The sequence below is a fragment of the Herpailurus yagouaroundi genome, unplaced genomic scaffold (genome assembly GCF_014898765.1).
Source record: "Herpailurus yagouaroundi ecotype Mexico unplaced genomic scaffold, PumYag 186, whole genome shotgun sequence".
Classification (NCBI taxonomy): Eukaryota; Metazoa; Chordata; class Mammalia; order Carnivora; family Felidae; genus Herpailurus; species Herpailurus yagouaroundi.
In genome coordinates, this window is record NW_024412417.1 from 430,947 (window position 1) to 452,066 (window position 21,120).

General features: G+C 34.5%; 1 protein-coding gene across 2 annotated transcripts in view; it reads left to right on the forward strand.

Moving 5' to 3' along the window:
- CNBD1 (cyclic nucleotide binding domain containing 1) overlaps positions 1–21,120 on the forward strand; it is a 430,168-nt gene that overhangs the window by 372,822 nt on the left and 36,226 nt on the right. The window contains exon 11 of one of the 2 annotated variants that reach the window (XM_040493921.1): positions 18,886–19,004. The exons of the other annotated variant lie outside the window; for it this stretch is intronic. Coding sequence (XP_040349855.1) covers positions 18,886–18,959 — 74 coding nt within the window. The 3' untranslated portion in view covers positions 18,960–19,004. The remainder of the gene's footprint in view (positions 1–18,885; positions 19,005–21,120) is intronic. 2 annotated transcript variants of the gene reach the window in all.

Here is a 21,120-nt window from a genome sequence, read left to right on the forward strand (position 1 = left end):
GAAAACAAATATTATTAAGTTTAAGCAAATATAAATATGCTCTTTTTATATAATGCCACTGGGAATATAGTTTATCAGATTATTTTTATGAAGGTAATATATTTTGTCCAGATTCAGAACTTATACCTCAAGTCATTTAGATTAAAATTATGAATACCAACTATTTTAATTTTACTGATATCAGAAATTCTTATCCTACCATCAAAACAAGTATACTACTTTTGTAATGAAAAAGAATTGCTTTTCATATAAAAAATGAATTAACACTGTTTTTAATTATATCTCATTCAACTATTCATGACTGAAAAAATAAAGGATAGCAATAGATTTAAATTGTCTTTCCCAAAAGGAAAATTTCAATTCCAAGATGACATTGCTACAAACTCTCTGAAAGTTTGTTTTTAAAGGGAAAGAATGTCCAAAGACCTTTATCTCTGATAATGATTCTCTTAATCAAAAGCCTGGGAAACTAGTTTTTTATTTACTGTAGATAGGTCTTTTAGACATTTCAGGAGCTATGAATACATTCTATCAAAAATATCTATTTCCCAGTCCATCAGTATTTCTCCTTCTTGCTGAGGCAAGTTATAACCAGGTGTCTCCTTGATAACAATGTTAATCAGAAGAGCCAAAACCTTTGCACAATTTGCCAGAGTAAATATGCTTCCCTTTCCTTTGTTTTTTGTTTTTGCTGTATGATAAAATTTTGATATAAAAATACATTTCCTAGTTAAAAATAAGGTATGACACTTAAAAGTATTTTTTTCTCTTACAAATCTTTTTTTTTTTGCTCATTACGAATGTTGTTAAAACAAATATGAAAATTAATTTGAATAAAATTTTTGTTTTATTTTGGGTTTTCATGGACAAAGCTTTGAGTGAAAATATTATATTTCATATAATTGTCTCACAGTATATCATTTTATTCCATTAAGCATGTTATAAATATATTGAAGAACTGTTTTGTTAATGATAAAACCAGCCACATATTTTGAATATCTTGCAGATATTTAAAAGTAGTTGTTTCTTAATGAATTAGTTTATCCCATGAAAATATCATGAAACTAATAATGCGTCTTATTTTGATTGATTGAGTTCCATTTTCTTTTGTCCTCAAAACCATATTGAAATTTAAAAGAGCCCAGGCGCGCCTAGGTGGCTCAGTTGGTTGAGCATCCGACTTCAGCTCAGGTCATGATCTCTCAGTTGACAAGTTCGAGTCCTGTGTCGGGCTCTGTGCTGATAGCTCAGAGCCTGGAGCCTGCTTCAGATTCTGTGTCTCCCTCTCTCTCTGTCTATATCCCACTCATGCTCTGTCTCTCTCTGTCTCAAAAATAAAGATAAACATTTAAAAAAATTAAAAAAAATAAAAGATCCCAATAGGTAGCATTCCTTTTATTTGCCTGAATTCTAAAGCAAATGAGAACAACACAAAAGAATAGAGTAGAAGGGAGATCAAAATAGCAGCTTTATTGCTGATAGAAACTGGAGAATGTAGTTCTCGTATCTGCAGACTAGAGTCCTAATCCTAAACACCAAAATTCACCTGGATTACCTAGAGTCATTAGCAGTGCTCGACAACCAGACATCTTCTCACACAGATGATAGGGCAGGGTTTCCCAGTAGAAATTAGGGAGAAGCAGGAAGAAACACCCTTCTTGGTAGACAAACTGGATCCCAAGGTGAGGTAGAGAAGAAATGTTAGAATTCAGTGTCTCTCTTTGTTCCAGGCTAGGAATGATTGACATGGCAGAAAGAGGCCGCAAATGTTAAATTTTTCATAATCCTGCCTCCTGAAGAAGTCAACAATAAATATTTCCTCTAATACTCTGCAGAAATCCCCACAGCCACTGGGGATCTTGAACATTGGAACAAACCATTTCATTGCATTCTACATATGACATGTACACTCTTGGAGTTGAGAAAAGTTGTAATACTACCAAATCCTATCAATTCTTCCTCCTAATTACCCCTTAAATTTTCTTGCCATATCTTAGTTCATAATTGAATTATCTTCTACCTAGATTTTCCAGTAGCCACTTAAGTAGTCTCCCTGTCTCTAGCTTTGTTATTTCTAATCCATTATTCATACAGTCCCTAATTAAATTGCTACAAAGCAAATCTGTTAGTCTTTCCCCTACTTAAAGCCTTTCATTGACTCCCATCATCTATAACAGTTCTTCTTAATATCTTCATCATGGAACACATAAAAATTGTGATATTTTAAAGAAATTTAGGGCAAATAGAGGAAAATAAATTGCTCTCAATCTAAGTTATGATTTATCAGACTCCCTGCATCTCAATCCCTTTTAGCTGCACCAGGACTGAGGACATCATCCATGTCTCACTGACCTTAAGCCTTTTGTTAAACACTGATTTAGAAGCTCTGAACTCTATAGAAAGTTGAAAGTTCTTAAGAGGGCTTAAGATCCATTGCAATATGGGCTCTGCCAGGCCGCTTATCTCTTCATTCTTATTACTTAACTGCTCATCAATATTGAGCTAAGTATAATTTCTGTAAAAAGGTATGTTGTTTTATGCTTCTAAGCCCTTTGTCTATTCTATTGCATTTCTCTGAAATGAGTTTTCTCTCCTTTACCAGCTAGAAAACCATTATTTTTTTAAGCTGGAAAACCATTATTTATCCTTCTAAATGCCAAGTATTAGAATTTACCTGTTTCCAGGAAATTTCTCCTTATAAACATGCTTCTTGCTACACATACTACAGTATTTTATTGTATATATACACATCTGCTTTTCCTAATAAACTATGAGTTCAAAAGACAACATTCACAATAGATGCTCAGTAAGTGACAACAAAACACAGGCCTCCTCCTCTGTAAAGTTGTAACTGATGACTTTAGGTCATGGTGACCCTTTGACACATTGACAGTCATTTAAAATACACAATAAATGCCTTACTGAATATAAATCTTTTATTGTATTGTATTGTATTCCTTTTTAGGACTAGTAGTATACAATTTCCAGTTCAGTCATTATTTATTTCTTATCCTGCTAATTGGATTATAAATTTCTTTAGGTCAAGGAACATGCCATTGTTATTTTTTCTATCCCATAGCACCTAGATTCTTTATGGATAGTCAATATTTTTTAATATTTTTTCACAAACCTATTGATTTCCAAATATCTCCATAAAGTCTGAGTTAGTTTTATGGTTAGTAGTTACTATTGACATTGCCTCCAAGATGGGTTTTTTTGGAAGATCATGTTAGGGAGAAAAGAATCTATGATTTAATAAACATGGATGGCACTGAAAATTAAATAAAAATAGTTCTTTGTTAAGTGATACTATTGTGTCCACAAATAAATGGTCTACTTCATTCTCTGATACTCATACATATCAATAATTTATCTCATTAAAAGTCCTAGGCTTTTAGGGTGCGTGGGTGTTAAGCATCTAACTTCAGCTCAGGTTATGATCTCACGGTTCATGAGTTCGAGTCCCGCAGACGGTGAGCTCGACTCCCCCATTGGGTGAGCACAAGCCCCACTTTGGCTGAACACAAGCATGCCCCGCTTCGGATGAGATCCACTTCTCTCTCTCTGTTTCTCTATAGCTCTGCCCCTCGCTCACTTGTGCCCCCTCTCTCTCTCTCAAAAAAAAAATGTTTAAAAATAAAATAAAATACCTAAACTTTTATATGGCAAAAATTTTTAAGTTTTTATTTAAATTCCAGTTAGTTAGTATACAGTGTAATATTACTTTCAGGTGTACAATATAGTGATTCGACACTTCCGTACAACACCAGGTGCTCATCACAAGTGCCCTCCTTTGTCCCTATTTAACCTATCCCCCCCCCACACACACACCTCCATTCTGCTAACCATCAGTTTGTTCTCTATAGTTAAGAGTCTGTTTCTTGGTTTGCCTCTTTCTTTTCTCCCTTTGCTCATTTGTTTTGTTTCTTAAATTCCACACATGAGTGAATTACAGCAAAATTCTTAACGATGTGTTTAATCAGTTCACATATATATTTTTTTAGATTTCCAGAACAAGTTTTCTTTATGTGCGAGATGGCATGCTTCTTTTTTTGTAAACAATGTAATCAATGATATTTTCCACTTTTCTTAGATTCCCAGAAATTGGTAACTAATTAATTGTGGTAACTTCTTTTACCTAGTAAACTCACACTAGTATTTCTTTCCTTCCCTCCCTAATTTTCATTTCTGCTACTTTAATCAATTTTTAGTTATGACTATATATTTACCTTATTACAGATTCTTTTTTAGTACATATGTTATAAATTTTAAAAATATGTAACTATCAAGTATGTGATTTAGAAGTAGATGGATAACATCTTTCAATAATAAATAAAGACAGAATTTACTTCTTTTGACTAATGAGTTTAGCTATTGGCTGGTATTTTTTTCTCAAGAAAAAAATCAAGTGTTATTGGAAACTAGACTTTTCTAATGATGATTAATGACCAGTAACACTTCTACTGACCCTGAATTATAAAAGTATCAGCTCAATGGGTTTAGGTCAATCCACTATCCATATAGGTGATATTGAAATATAGTTGACCCTGATTATAAATAACAAAATCTGACATTCAGCCAGGCAGGATTTTGGTTTAAAGGCATTTATCAAAAGCAGAGTTAATGATGCATCTCTTGCTTGCCTGGACATGAAGTATTTTGATAACAATAATTAGTTCAATTTTAGTCCTTAAACTTCATAGGTTTTGATTCTTTAATCTTGCAGTTATATGAAACCTTAATCTTGAATTTACTTTCAGCAGGGAATTTGAGTGACAGGTCTTGCAAAGTTAAAGTTAAAGTGTTATATTTACTTAGAAAATGTTTTGTATACTTGAAATTTGTGATTTTTAAATAAAAGGAAAATATTATAAATTTTTGGCAAATAGGAAATTACCATGCCATGCAGAGTGACTTGCTGGCTTAACAGACAATACAAATTAATCAAATATGAAATTCACTCCAAAGATTGATGAGAACCCAGTATTTCTTAAACGTGTTTTTAGAATTAGTTCACATAAAACATCACATCAAGTTTCTCTGTAAATTCTATGCCTCAATATATCTGCAGACTCCAAATCTATGTATATACCTATGTAATTGTATAAACTTACATTACATTTTTTGATAACTTTTAATATTTATATTGCAAATGCTTACTTAATTGTTACAGTCTACAATAGTTTGCATCTAACTAATTCAATATTACAGCTTCTGATCATTCTAACCACACTTTCATAGTATATATTTTATGTTCTTTTGGTTATTGATATTATTTGGCAAATCTAATCACTGAAAAAATCCTGATCCCTTTTAAAACAATTCATGGAGCTGATCAAAAAGGATTTAAATAATAACAGAAAGTGAATTTAGAATAATAGTCATAAAATTAATCGCTGGGCTTGAAAACAGTATAGCTGACAGCAGAGAATCTCTTGCTACAGAGATCAAGGGACTAAGGAACAGTCACGAGGAGCTGAAAAACGCTTTAAATGAAATGCATAACAAAATGGAAACCACCACAGCTCGGATTGAAGAGGCAGAGGAGAGAATAGGTGAACTAGAAGATAAAGTTATGGAAAAAGAGGAAGCTGAGAAAAAGAGAGATAAAAAAATCCAGGAGTATGAGGGGAAAATTAGAGAACTAAGTGATACACTAAAAAGAAATAATCTACGCATCATTGGTATCCCAGAGGAGGAAGAGAGAGGGAAAGGTGCTGAAGGGGTACTTGAAGAAATCATAGCTGAGAACTTCCCTGAAGTGGGGAAGGAAAAAGGCATTGAAATCCAAGAGGCACAGAGAACTCCCTTCAGACGTCACTTGAATCGATCTTCTGCACGACATATCATAGTGAAACTGGCAAAATACAAGGATAAAGAGAAAATTCTGAAAGCAGCAAGGGGTAAACGTGCCCTCACATATAAAGGGAGACCTATAAGACTCGTGACTGATCTCTCTTTTGAAACTTGGCAGGCCAGAAAGAGTTGGCACGAGATTTTCAGTGTGCTAGACAGAAAAAATATGCAGCCGAGAATCCTTTATCCAGCAAGCCTGTCATTTAGAATAGAAGGAGAGATAAAGGTCTTCCCAAACAAACAAAAACTGAAGGAATTTGTCACCACTAAACCAGCCCTACAAGAGATCCTAAGGGGGACCCTGTGAGACAAAGTACCAGAGACATCACTACAAGCATAAAACATACACACATCACAATGACTCTAAACCCATATCTTTCTATAATCACACTGAATGTAAATGGATTAAATGCGCCAACCAAAAGACATAGGGTATCAGAATGGATAAAAAAACAAGACCCATCTATTTGCTGTCTACAAGAGACTCATTTTAGACCTGAGGACACCTGTAGATTGAGAGTGAGGGGATGGAGAACTATTTATCATGCTACTGGAAGCCAAAAGAAAGCTGGAGTAGCCATACTTCTATCAGACAAACTAGACTTTAAATTAAAGGCTGTAACAAGAGATGAAGAAGGACATTATATAATAGTGACAGGGTCTATCCATCAGGAAGAGCTAACAATTATAAATGTCTATGCGCCGAATACCAGAGCGCCCAAATATATAAAACAATTACTCATAAACACAAGCAACCTTATTGATAAGAATGTGGTAATTGCAGGGGACTTTAACACCCCACTTACAGAAATGGATAGATCATCTAGACACACGGTCAATAAAGAAACAAGGGCCCTGAATGAGACATTGGATCAGATGGACTTGACAGATATATTTAGAACTCTGCATCCCAAAGCAACAGAATATACTTTCTTCTCGAGTGCACATGGAACATTCTCCAAGATAGATCATATACTGGGTCACAAAACAGCCCTTCATAAGTTTACAAGAATTGAAATCATACCATGCATACTTTCAGACCACAATGCTATGAAGCTTGAAATCAACCACAGAAAAAAGACTGGAAAACCTCCAAAAGCATGGAGGTTAAAGAACACCCTACTAACGAATGAGTGGGTCAACCAGGCAATTCGAGAAGAAATTAAAAAATATATGGAAACAAACGAAAATGAAAATACAACAATCCAAACGCTTTGGGACGCAGCGAAGGCAGTCCTGAGAGGAAAATACATTGCAATCCAGGCTTATCTCAAGAAACAAGAAAAATCCCAAATACAAAATGTAACAGCACACCTAAAGGAAATAGAAGCAGAACAGCAAAGGCAGCCTAAACCCAGCAGAAGAAGAGAAATAATAAAGATCAGAGCAGAAATAAACAATATAGAATCTAAAAAAACTGTAGAGCAGATCAATGAAACCAAGAGTTGGGTTTTTGAAAAAATAAACAAAATTGACAAACCTCTAGCCAGGCTTCTCAAAAAGAAATGGGAGATGACCCAAATAGATAAAATCATGAATGAAAATGGAATTATTACAACCAATCCCTCAGAGATACAAACAATTATCAGGGAATACTATGAAAAATTATATGCCAACAAATTGGACAACCTGGAAGAAATGGACAAATTCCTGAACACCCACACTCTTCCAAAACTCAATCAGGAGGAAAGAGAAAGCTTGAACAGACCCATCACCAGCGAAGAAATTGAATCGGTTATCAAAAATCTCCCAACAAATAAGAGTCCAGGACCAGATGGCTTCCCAGGGGAGTTCTACCAGACGTTTAAAGCAGAGATAATACCTATCCTTCTCAAGCTATTCCAAGAAATAGAAAGGGAAGGAAAACTTCCAGACTCATTCTAGGAAGCCAGTATTACTTTGATTCCTAAACCAGACAGAGACCCAGTAAAAAAAGAGAACTACAGGCCAATATCCCTGATGAATATGGATGCCAAAATTCTCAATAAGATACTAGCAAATCGAATTCAACGGCATATAAAAAGAATTGTTCACCATGATCAAGTGGGATTCATTCCTGGGATGCAGGGCTGGTTCAACATTTGCAAATCAATCAACGTGATACATCACATTAACAAAAAAAAAAAGAGAAAAACCATATGATCCTGTCAATCGATGCAGAAAAGGCCTTTGACAAAATCCAGCACCCTTTCTTAATAAAAACCCTTGAGAAAGTCGGGATAGAAGGAACATACTTAAAGATCATAAAAGCCATTTATGAAAAGCCCACAGCTAACATCATCCTCAACGGGGAAAAACTGAGAGCTTTTTCCCTGAGATCAGGAACACGACAGGGATGCCCACTCTCACCGCTGTTGTTTAACATAGTGCTGGAAGTTCTAGCATCAGCAATCAGACAACAAAAGGAAATCAAAGGCATCAAAATTGGCAAAGATGAAGTCAAGCTTTCGCTTTTTGCAGATGACATGATATTATACATGGAAAATCCGACAGACTCCACCAAAAGTCTGCTAGAACTGATCCATGAATTCAGCAAAGTTGCAGGATACAAAATCAATGTACAGAAATCAGTTGCATTCTTATACACTAACAATGAAGTAACAGAAAGACAAATAAGGAAACTGATCCCATTCACAATTGCACCAAGAAGCATAAAATACCTAGGAATAAATCTAACCAAAGATGTACAAAATCTGTATGCTGAAAACTATAGAAAGCTTATGAAGGAAATTGAAGAAGATTTAAAGAAATGGAAAGACATTCCCTGCTCATGGATTGGAAGAATAAATATTGTCAAAATGTCAATACTACCCAAAGCTATCTACACATTCAATGCAATCCCAATCAAAATGGCACCAGCATTCTTCTCGAAACTAGAACAAGCAATCCTAAAATTCATATGGAACCACAAAAGGCCCCGAATAGCCAAAGTCATTTTGAAGAAGAAGACCAAAGCAGGAGGCATCACAATCCCAGACTTTAGCCTCTACTACAAAGCTGTCATCATCAAGACAGCATGGTATTGGCACAAAAACAGACACATAGACCAATGGAATAGAATAGAAACCCCAGAACTAGACCCACAAACGTATGGCCAACTCATCTTTGACAAAGCAGGAAAGAACATCCAATGGAAAAAAGACAGTCTCTTTAACAAATGGTGCTGGGAGAACTGGACAGCAACATGCAGAAGGTTGAAACTAGACCACTTTCTCACACCATTCACAAAAATAAACTCAAAATGGATGAAGGACCTGAATGTGAGACAGGAAACCATCAAAACCTTAGAGGAGAAAGCAGGAAAAGACCTCTCTGACCTCAGCCGTAGCAATCTCTTACTCGACACATCCCCAAAGGCAAGGGAATTAAAAGCAAAAGTGAATTACTGGGACCTTATGAAGATAAAAAGCTTCTGCACAGCAAAGGAAACAACCAACAAAACGAAAAGGCAACCAACGGAATGGGAAAAGATATTTGCAAATGACATATCGGACAAAGGGCTCGTATCCAAAATCTATAAAGAGCTCACCAAACTCCACACCCGAAAAGCAAATAACCCAGTGAAGAAATGGGCAGAAAACATGAATAGACACTTCTCTAAAGAAGACATCCGGATGGCCAACAGGCACATGAAAAGATGTTCAGCGTCGCTCCTTATCAGGGAAATACAAATCAAAACCACACTCAGATATCACCTCACGCCAGTCAGAGTGGCCAAAATGAACAAATCAGGAGACTGTAGATGCTGGAGAGGATGTGGAGTAACGGGAACCCTCTTGCACTGTTGGTGGGAATGCAAATTGGTGCAGCCGCTCTGGAAAGCAGTGTGGAGGTTCCTCAGAAAATTAAAAATAGACCTACCCTATGACCCAGCAATAGCACTGCTAGGAATTTATCCAAGGGACACAGGAGTACTGATGCATAGGGGCACTTGTACCCCAATGTTCATAGCAGCACTCTCAACAATAGCCAAATTATGGAAAGAGCCTAAATGTCCATCAACTGATGAATGGATAAAGAAATTGTGGTTTATATACACTATGGAATACTACGTGGCAATGAGAAAAAATGAAATATGGCCTTTTGTAGCAACGTGGATGGAACTGGAGAGTGTGATGCTAAGTGAAATAAGCCATACAGAGAAAGACAGATACCATATGGTTTCACTCTTATGTGGATCCTGAGCAACTCAACAGGAACCCATGGGGGAGGGGAAGGAAAAAAAAAAAAAAGAGGTTAGAGTGGGAGAGAGCCAAAGCATAAGAGACTGTTGAGAACTGAGAGCAAACTGAGGGTTGATGGGGGGTGGGAGGGAGGAGAGGGTGGGTAATGGGTATTGAGGAGGGCACCTTTTGGGATGAGCACTGGGTGTTGTATGGAAACCAATTTGACAATAAATTTCATATATAAATAAAAAAAATAATAAAACAATTCATGGAAAAGACAATCAGAATGTAGACAATATTGTATCCCATCAACAGGCACATGGCAGTTATATCTAGTATGTTATATACCCACTGAAATGTGATAATTAAAATGAATTATTTCCTCTGCAATTCATCTGTCTTGTATTGTGGCATAGTGTTTTTCTAAAGAATTTATGATATTGCATCTTAACTGATGGATAAATATTGACTACTTGTATCACGTACGTAACTTGATAAAATCACTTCTATTTATAGAGCAATGCACAAATGATAAAAATATTGCATTTTAAAATTTGATCTTTGAACCAGGATTTTTTTTTGAACCAAGATTTTAATAACAATAACTTTAGTAAAAGAAACTATAATTGAGGACTTTTGTTCCCACTTTTGATATTATTTTCCTCTACCATGTTCTAGACTGGCATACCTGTATGGCGGGACTGACTAAAAGTTTAGCAATCTCCCTTTTCTCTTCCTGAGCACAAAGGAAAGTTAAGTTCCCCAGCCTCTCTTGCAGTTAGGTTGGAACCATGCAACTGGCTGTGACTAATAGAATAAAGGGAAATTATTTTAGCCTGGCCATGAAAGATACAATCTCCCATGATCTCACTCGCTGTCTGAAAGTGAAGTGCTCCAAGATAGCAGAATCACATGATGGTGGGAACCATGGACTCTGGGATCCTTTTCTTGGATGGAACTTCCTAGAAGAATAGCACAGCCAGGAACATCTGTATTAGACTTCGTGCAAGTGTCAAATAAACATTTGTTGAATTAAGCAACCACGATTTTGGTTTGTTTGTTATAGCAACTAGCAAGTGCTACCTTGAGTCATACAACTGGCAAAAATGCAAAATTTTCTGAGGAGTTCTTAGAAAAGTAAAAATTTCCAAATTAAGACATTAAATGAATATCCTTTTCATGATTATTCTTTTATTCTTAACATCTAGAAATCTACTGAAAAAGAGTTTCAAGACACAATTAGGAATAAGAATATATGTGTGCATAAAGAAGGTATAGGCTAACTTTTAGAATAAATTTTAAAATTATTTTTGGATAATGTCATAAAAATATCATATAGGCAAGAGATAGCAGAAACATTAACTCAGTTCTTTTAAAAAATTAATATACTTTTAAAATTTACTGATAAAATCTTTTAAAAACATCTTATAAGATACTTATATATTTCCAGAACATATCAAATGCTATAGAATATACTGTGTGGTGGCAGTTAACACAGAAAGAAGTTAAGTCAAATTTAGTACATTTTGAAGAGAAAGAAAAAAGTTAGACAAATCAAAAATCAAAATAAGCCTCATTAGACTATATCAGATCCACCAATACCTAATAGAAAATGACCCAGAAATATTTGCAGACAAGGTTATCAGTAAATCTACTGAGAGAATTTACAATGGCCATCTTTTCCAAAGGCAGACAATTCATTATAAGTAAGGCTTTATATTCAGTGTAAGTATTCTACAGTCTTTTTTCTTAGGATGTTGTATTATAGTGACTTAATTAAGGCTATTAGATTGAAATCTTGGCTAAAACCATTTCAAAGTCTCAAAGAAAATAATGAAATACATTATAACATGCAAGACAAAATTTTTGTCTTTTATTTTTTAAATGCCTTTTCTCATATAAAATCCCACAAAATTGGTTATAGTTACCATTTATTAGAAGTTAAATTTGATTTAAAAATTTTAAGGTCTATTCAATAGTGATACTGGATCCCTTCCTTAATACTTTCCTGATCTGCCTCTAGGAAGTGCATTCATGATTCTACGTCTATTTTAAGACCTTGGATCTATCTGGATCTCTACTAGTAAGAGATACATAGATATCTTGGCGCAGGGATTGCACTTTCTCTGTACACATTTAATAGTTTAATTATATATGCTGGCTTCTGAGGGATGTCTAGGTGGCTCAGTCAGTTAAGCATCTGACTCTTGATTTTGGCTCAGGTCTTGATCTCACAGTTCATAAGATGTTGCTGACAGCACAGAGCCTGCTTGGCATTCTTTCTCTCTCTCTTTTTTCCCCTCCACCCCTCTTGCATGTTCTCTTTCTCTCTCCAAAAAATAAGTAAATACTTAAAAAATATATACTTATATACTGGCTGCTGAGAGTCTTTTATGTTCTATTGTTGTGCTTCGCTGTTGTGCTATATCTTTCCAATAGGTTTATTCAGTCTTAAAAACAATGCTTATGTGTTGGTATTTTATTGGAGTTGAAAAAATGGAAAGATATTAAAAATAACAGAATGTCTGAAGATAAATTAACAAATTTTCATACAAATGATCTTTATAGGGATTAGAACTAAGGTGCTTTGGGAATGTGGATTTTTACCTAGAAATTAAAAGCAAATTGTGTCAGAAAGTGCATGGGGAGAAGGCATGTACTCAGTTGGTGAATCAGAGAAGTTATATGGAGGATCAGGAATGTATAATTAGAGAAAAAGAGTTAGGACTCCATAGTTTATCTGGGCAACACAATGTCAAGAAATGGGCTTAAAGTTTATGTGGAAAAATGGGTAATGATCTTGTCAAAGTGCTTGAAAAATCAAAATGGAGCAAAGTCAATAAAATAGAGTTCGGTTGTTTGCCAAAGTCTTTGGTGACTGAGATGCTGCCTACGTGCTTATACAGAGTCTGATCAGCATCCAACTCAAAAGGTGAGTTCATATAACTCTGCAGGCAGAGGAATTTCTTGTCACCTGGTCACAATGAATAATTCAAGGAGAAATGAGGAAGGTATTTTTTGCCAACTTACATATTTACAAATGAGGGTTGCGTAAAGGATGTCCAAATTCATTCATCCATGCATCCATCATCCAGTCAGTTAACAAATAATTTTGAGCACTTACATTATCCAGGGCACTCTTTCAGGTGCTAAGGGAATGACACCTGAAAAGAACCCTAATCCCATCAGTTCATATTCTAATGAGAGAAGAGATACACAGTACATAATTGAACAAACACAAAAATGAGAAAATTCTTTTAGTTAAGTTTATTAAACTCGTTTTATAGAAGAGGAAACTAGGGTATATATAACTTAAGTCACTTGCATAATTACAACAGTTTGTAAGGGGTAGACAGAATTCGGATCCAAGTAATAACATGAAATATTAGGATGAAATATAGAAAAATGAACAAAATTTCTTTGTTTATTATGATTACTTACATAAACAAGAGTGTTCATTTAATTACTAGCTAAAAGATCAAAGTAATTTAATAATTAATGTTAATATTTTAATATTAAGATGTCAAATATCAAGAGTATAAACTCAAAATTTAATAGCTTTTTATAATAAAATATTATCTAGTTGGGACTACTAGATACTACTTGTTGATGACAAGAAAAAGTATAAAGTAAAATGAGTGATCCAATAACAGAAACCTAGGGTCTACATGAAATAATTCATAAATATATTATTAAAGAATATAAAACAAATAAAGACATATTTGTGATTTGATGACAAAATTTAAGTCATAAAATGACATCTTTTCCACAATGTACATATAATTTAAATACAATATGTTCAGCATTTCAACATTTCCATGAGAATATCTAACTAGAAAAATAGTTAAAGTTTTAAATATATTATAAGCAAAAGAATGTGATGTTACTACAAGAAGATATATATTAATCAGATTCAGGAATGACCGAGAAATCAGTCCATGTAACTATAGATTTTCCTTGTAGAGAAGTGAGTGCTCTCATATATCATTGGAGGGAGTGTGAAATGCTTTTTAGAATGTTATCTGACATTATTAATGTGATTCTTTTAAAGTACAAACCTCCTGACCCAGCAATGTAATTTTAGGATTCACTCCTCCAGGAAAAAAAAACTACCAGAAAATGAATATTTATTACATCAATTCTGTTTGTTTGTTTGTCTGTTTGTTTGTTTGTTTTTGGAGTGACCTGAAACTCGAAGTGACCTCAATGGACATCAGCTAGTTAAGTAGTGACTAAATTATAGAATAACTGGATTATAAAGCATTGTGCAACTACCGACTGGTGTGACCAAACATCTAGTATGACTATACTCCCTGTTTCTCCTAGGACAGTCTCAGTTAAAACTGGTGTCCAAACTGAGTTTTAATAGCATAGTCTTTCTTGGTTTGGATAATGAATTTGTCTTTCTAATTACATTTCTATCTGTTTATATTAAATAATTTCCAAAATATATTTCAGGATATATATATATATATATATAGTATATATAAAGAAAAAAATAGAAATCATATGCAAATATTTATCTGAGTATACACAAAAGGATGGCATATACACACCAGGCTGTCAATTTCTGTTGACAGTATTTGGATTGAGAAGGATATTTATTTCACTTTGGAATTAGAAAAAACAACTGTATACAATATTTAAATGGCAAAAAGAAAAAAGCTGAATAGCTGACTTGGTCCCAAATTTTTATGAAGCCTTTGAAATCCTCATAATTTATTTCATTTTGTTTTAATATTCAATTTTGTAAAAAAATAATAATAATAATAAGTATTCATTTCTTTAAGTAAACTCTAGGCCCAATGTGGGACTTGAACTCATGACCCAAAAATCAAGAGTCACATGCTGTACCAACTGAGCCAGAGAGGTGTCCCCAAAATGTTCATTTTTTATGTGATTTTATTATGGAGATATCAGCTAATTAAAAAACTAATATGGGGGGCGCCTAGGTGGCTCAGTCGGTTGAGTGGCCGACTTCGGCTCAGGTCATGATCTCGCGGTCCGTGAGTTCGAGACGCGCGTCGGGCTCTGTGCTGACAGCTCAGAGCCTGGAGCCTGTTTCAGATTCTGTGTCTCCCTCTCTCTGACCCTCCCCCGTTCATGCTCTGTCTCTCTCTGTCTCAAAAATAAATAAATGTTAAAAAAAATTAAAAAAAAAAACTAATAATGGAAATCTTAACTCATTCCAGTTATCCCAACATGCTTCATACAGAGGTAGTTGTTTCAGCTTATCTTTTCATGAGACTTGTGATTTTATACTTGGTGCCATGGCCATTTGATAGTCCTTATCAAGGGGATTGAACTGCACATTTATTTAGCACCTATCATATGCCAGACACCATGTTGGGTGCTATAAAAGTGTTTGTTACTCTCCTTTTAGAGAAAAGAACTAAGGTTACATAAAATTAAACTTTTTCATTCTACTACACTTAGGAAGTATATCAACATTTAAACAAAAGTCTCCCTGACTCCTGATACTTTTCTTTACCATACAGCTTCCTATGCATTTATAGTTCTGTTATTTTTCATACTATAATATCAATATATCCTTCTTTATTCACACAGAAAATTTTATACTACAGGAATTATTTATTTTTGAATGGCAACTCCCCAGTGCAAAATTAGCCTGTGTTTAGAATTATGTCACCTTTATCAACATTGCTATATGCATGACAAAATATAAATAGCAGCAAGTTGTATTAGCTTTGTTTTAAAGAAACACAACCTAATGTTAGAAAAGATAAATGACTTGTCCAGCAGCACATTCCAAATCATGCAGAGTTAAAAATAGAATTGTGAAGAAGTTAAATGTTCTTGGCTTCCTTGTCTAGAATACTATTTATGAGATGCCAGTGATTCTTTTTAGAAAATGGTGATATAAATTTTATTGCTTGTCAGGACTGGTAATGATTATGAGACCTTAGTATTTTTGACTTGCTAAAAATAAATTCAAAGAAGACTTATTCATTTAAGACTATGTTGGTCTTCAAAATCATTTGACATGTGCTTTAAAGTAGACATACTGCTTGAATAATACAATAATATTGAATGTAAGAAGAAGGAGAAGTTTTAATTGTGTATTATATGTATATTACATTGTCTAACAGACTCCTGCTAAATTTGGTTATTTCATCTATAGCAATTAGATACTTCTAAAATATATTGTTAATTTTTCTACAAATATTTACTGAGTGCCTGCTATGTGGCAGGCACTCTTCTAAGCACTGAAGACAAAATAGTGAACAAAAAAAATCTTTGTTTTTATGAAATTTACATTAAATTTGAGGGATAAATATGAAAAACATATATGTATGGTATATATTAAATTTCAGGCAGTCGTAAGTGCTCTGAAGAAAAACAAAGCAGATCAGAAGACAGAGATAGATGGAGAAATGCTATTTTAGATAAAAAGGAGTAAATACCGTCTAATAGTATTATACCTGAGACCTGAAGGAAGTGAAGGATGCTCCAAGGAGGAAGGATGTAGTCAGAATGAATAGGGAGTATAAAGAATCTGAGGTGGATTGTGCACGGCATAATTAATGATAAATTCAGTATAGTTAAAATGAGTGACTAAAGGGGAAAATTGTAAGATGAAATCAGTGTAGCAGCCAAAGAAAAGTATATGCCAGACCATTAAACCATTGAAAGGACCTTATATTTTATTCTGGGTGAAGCAGAAAGGCATGGACATTTATATACAGAGGCAGTATATAATCTGATTTCAATTTTCAAAGAATCACATTGATTCTATATGCGGAATAGGTTTGAGGAGCAAAGACTGAAGTGAAAACGTCAGTTGTGTGGGAATAAAAATTTATATAAAGGATGATGATAGTATAGTCTCAAAATTAACCAATAGATTCAGTGCAATCCCTATCAGATTCCCAGGCTATTTTTTTTTGAAGAAAAGGATATATTGATCCTAAAATGTATATGAAAACACAAGAAATCCAGAATAGCCAAAATAATCTTGATAAAGAACAAATATGGGGGACTTATACTTCCCAGTTTCAAAACTTATAAAGCTATGTAGTAATGGCATAAAGATAGACATATGTATCAATTGAATAAGATTGAGAGTCTAGAAATAAACCTATATAACTATGGTCAATTAAATTCTGGCCAGTAGTGCCAAGACATGGAATGGGGAAAAGAATAGTGTTTTCAGCAAATGATGCTGGGATAAATGGATATCCACACACAAAAGGATGAAGTTGGTCCCCTACTTTACACTACACATAAAATTAAATTAAAATGGGTCATAGACAATCATAGAACTAAATGTAGTAACTAAAATTATAAAACTCTTAGAAGAAAATTTGAGAGTAAATCTTTGTGATCTTGGGTTAGGCAACCCTTGTTAGATATGATCCTAAAAACACAAGCAAGAAAAGAAAAGTTAAATTGGACTTGATAAAAAAAAAAAAGACTTTTGAAATGCAAATTTTACTATCAAGAAAGTGATAATTCACAGAATGGGAGAAAATATTGAAAATAATTTTAAAGAGATGATGACGACTTGGACTAGAAGAGTAGCACTGAAGATGACTAGAAGTGTTCTGATTCTTTTTTTTTTTTTAATTTTTTTTTCAACGTTTATTTATTTTTGGGACAGAGAGAGACAGAGCATGAACGGGGGAGGGGCAGAGAGAGAGGGAGACACAGAATCGGAAACAGGCTCCAGGCTCTGAGCCATCAGCCCAGAGCCTGACGCGGGGCTCGAACTCCCGGACCGCGAGATCGTGACCTGGCTGAAGTCGGACACTTAACCGACTGCGCCACCCAGGCGCCCCTAGAAGTGTTCTGATTCTGAATGATTATGGGTGAGCCATAAACATTGTTGGCTTTTAACTATTTTTTACCTACAATATTATCATTTCGAATAGTTCAAGTTAATATTCTGAAGGTATACCTACAGAGTTGGTTTTTTTTATATGTATTTATTTTTGAGAGAGAGAACATGAGTGGGGAGGAGCAGAGAGAGGGGAACAGAGGATCTGAAGCAGTGAGCCCAATATGGGGCTTGAAAGCACAAACAGTGAGATTATGACCTGAGCTGAAGTCAGACACCCAACCAATTGAGCCACCCAGGTGCTCGCCTACAGATTTTTTTTGATGCCAGGGCTATGAAATGACTATAAGCTTTTAGGCAGAGGAATTTGAAAGATTAGGAATTTAGAAGATTGGGAGTAGAGAAGGACTGAGGATAAAAGCAACTTTGTTTTTAGGCATATTGACCCAAAAGAGAAGATTACCAAGAAGAGATTCCAGAAAACAGAATGGTAGCAGACTGTTGTTTAGGACAAAGTGGGAGAAACAATTCCCACTGACAGAACTCAAGCATATTTCACACTGTGACTAGACAATTTTTTTACTCTCAGTAATATCCTACCTACAGAAACAGTTCTTCTGTGCTGTTAATTAGATAAGATACGAGCAAGTAGTCTCAATTCTTTCCTAAAATAACAAAGATGGGTAATTGCAAAAAGACATATGGACTAAATTGTTATTGGTCATTGTGTTTTATCCACATGAATTCAACTTTTTAGAAAGCATCTAATATGTTATCAGAACTGGGCTCGGAGGTGTTCAAAAATATGAACCATTGTTTCTTTCCCCAAAGAGATTGTGGAATTCATAGTAAAACAAGTCTGAATTGCAAAGAAAAAGTCAGTGATACCCCCCCAAAATAGGAAGTTTGACAGTAATAAGGGATCAATGCATGAGATGTAAAAGCCCAGTGAATGGTTAAATGCCAAGGTGAGTGCAGAAATCAGCTATGCCATAGAACAGGAAAAGAAAACCACCTGTGCACTGTCACTGAGCAGAACTATGAAGTAAGTGTGACTCTTTCCAGGTCTCAAAGACAGCAAATGTGGATACCTTGATGGGAGAGAGAAATACAATCAAAATTCAGGGAAGCAATTGTAAATACAAGTGAGCAGGTTCAATTGAACATTGACTATTCAGGGAACAGTGAGTAACAGTTATTATCCCTTAGATTCTCTATAGTCCAATATGTAATTAAGTTAGTTTAATAAGTGACCCGTTGAAACTGAGAAAAGGACACAGTCAACTACTCTTAGATTAAAGGTAATATAAAATGTGATTTAAGAATAATATCAAATTATCAGCTACATGTTTACTTTGTATATGTGATCAAAGGGTATGTTTTGTCATCTGTTGATTGAATATAATCATGGTCATATTGAATATTTTTCTAATGTTTATTTATTTTAAGAGAGAAGAGTGAGAGCATGAGCAGGGAAGGGGCAGGGAGAGAGAATCCCAAGCAGACTCCACACTGTCAGTGCAGACCCCAACACAGGACTTGATCTCGCAAACCCTGAGCTCATGACCTGAGTCGAAACCAAGTGTTGGAGGCTTAACTGACTGAGCCACCCAAACACACCATATTGAGTATTTTAACATATATTCTAGAGAATATTTAAAATCAGAACTTCCTTGAAGAATTACAGTTTAGTTTAGTGATATAAAAAAAAGAAGATCCCTCCCAATACAAAGCACCAGTAAATGTCAGGTAATTATTCCCAGCTGTAAACACAATAGCTGTTTAGATGAAGAGATGGTGTGGGTTGGGGAATGAAAAATGGTAGGATAGTTCAACTTATATATATTCAGACAAATCATTAAGTTTAAATTTAACAATATGAATCCCAAAGAAAAACCATTTTGTCCTGCTATTTACTATTTCTTTTAATTTTGTTTGCAGCCATTTGCATCCTCCTTGTTCCCTTTGTCTCTGTATCTCCTCTCTCACAGCTCCTTCATACATGCCAACCTTACCCCTCCCCACCACACACACACACACTAACTGAAGAATGGCTTACAAGAAAGGCTATAATAATTATTTCTACTCTTTTGTCTGCATATCCAAGGATATGATGGCAAAAACACCTTTTTTTCATACATGGTGTGTGTGCTTCATTTTCAGCATGCTTAACATTCAAGAACCTCTGTGTTTTACTTTTCTGGTTAGAGGGTGGCTTTCCATATATCAAAGGGAGACATAAATTCTTAGTTGTTTTTTAACAAAAAACATTTAGTGTAGGTTTCAGATAATTAAACTCATTTTTCATTTGATTAAGCCATCTTGATTTTTTAATTTTTTGTCTGCTTGCTTAATAAAAAAAGAAATGCATAAAAAAGAAAACATAATTTTTTACTAGAGCTAAAGAAATAACTCTATTATTTTCATTACTGCCATGATGAAGCAGATCAATACGAGACATTGTTTATTTCCTTTTAAGCAAAGACATTAAACCACCAAAACAATTAATTGAATTAAAGCAAAATGGTATTGTTTTAATATTTGGTTCCCACTTCACTTACTAAACATAGATTAACAGTTCAATGTACTTTGTTAAAAGTTTTCTCACTGAGAATATAATGATATAAAATTAAATATATGTTTTGAAGTTGACATAAATTACTATAGGCCCCTTCTAGATAAAAATTTAACATGATAATAAATAGTTATAGATTAAAGATTGTACAGATTCATAGTTGCCTGTATGCTTGTGAAATTAGCATGGATTGTTTTTTTTTTTTTTTTTTAAGATTGTAAAGGTTTATTTCCAGTGAGATGCAAATGCTATTCAAAGTATTGAGCTGTTTCATTTACTTACCTAAAGTGTTGTTTTTTGTTTTTTTTTTTTTATTTATATATGAAATTTATTGTCAAATTGGTTTCCATACAACACCCAGTGCTCATCCCAAAAGGTGCCCTCCTCAATACCCATCACCCACCCTCTCCTCCCTCCCACCCCCCATCAACCCTCAGTTTGCTCTCAGTTTTCAACAGTCTCTTATGCTTTGGCTCTCTCCCACTCTAACCTCTTTTTTTTTTTTTTTTTTTCCTTCCCCTCCCCCATGGGTTCCTGTCAAGTTTCTCAGGATCCACATAAGAGTGAAACCATATGGTATCTGTCTTTCTCTGTATGGCTTATTTCACTTAGCATCACACTCTCCAGTTCCATCCACGTTGCTACAAAAGGCCATATTTCATTTTTTCTCATTGCCACGTAGTATTCCATTGTGTATATAAACCACAATTTCTTTATCCATTCAT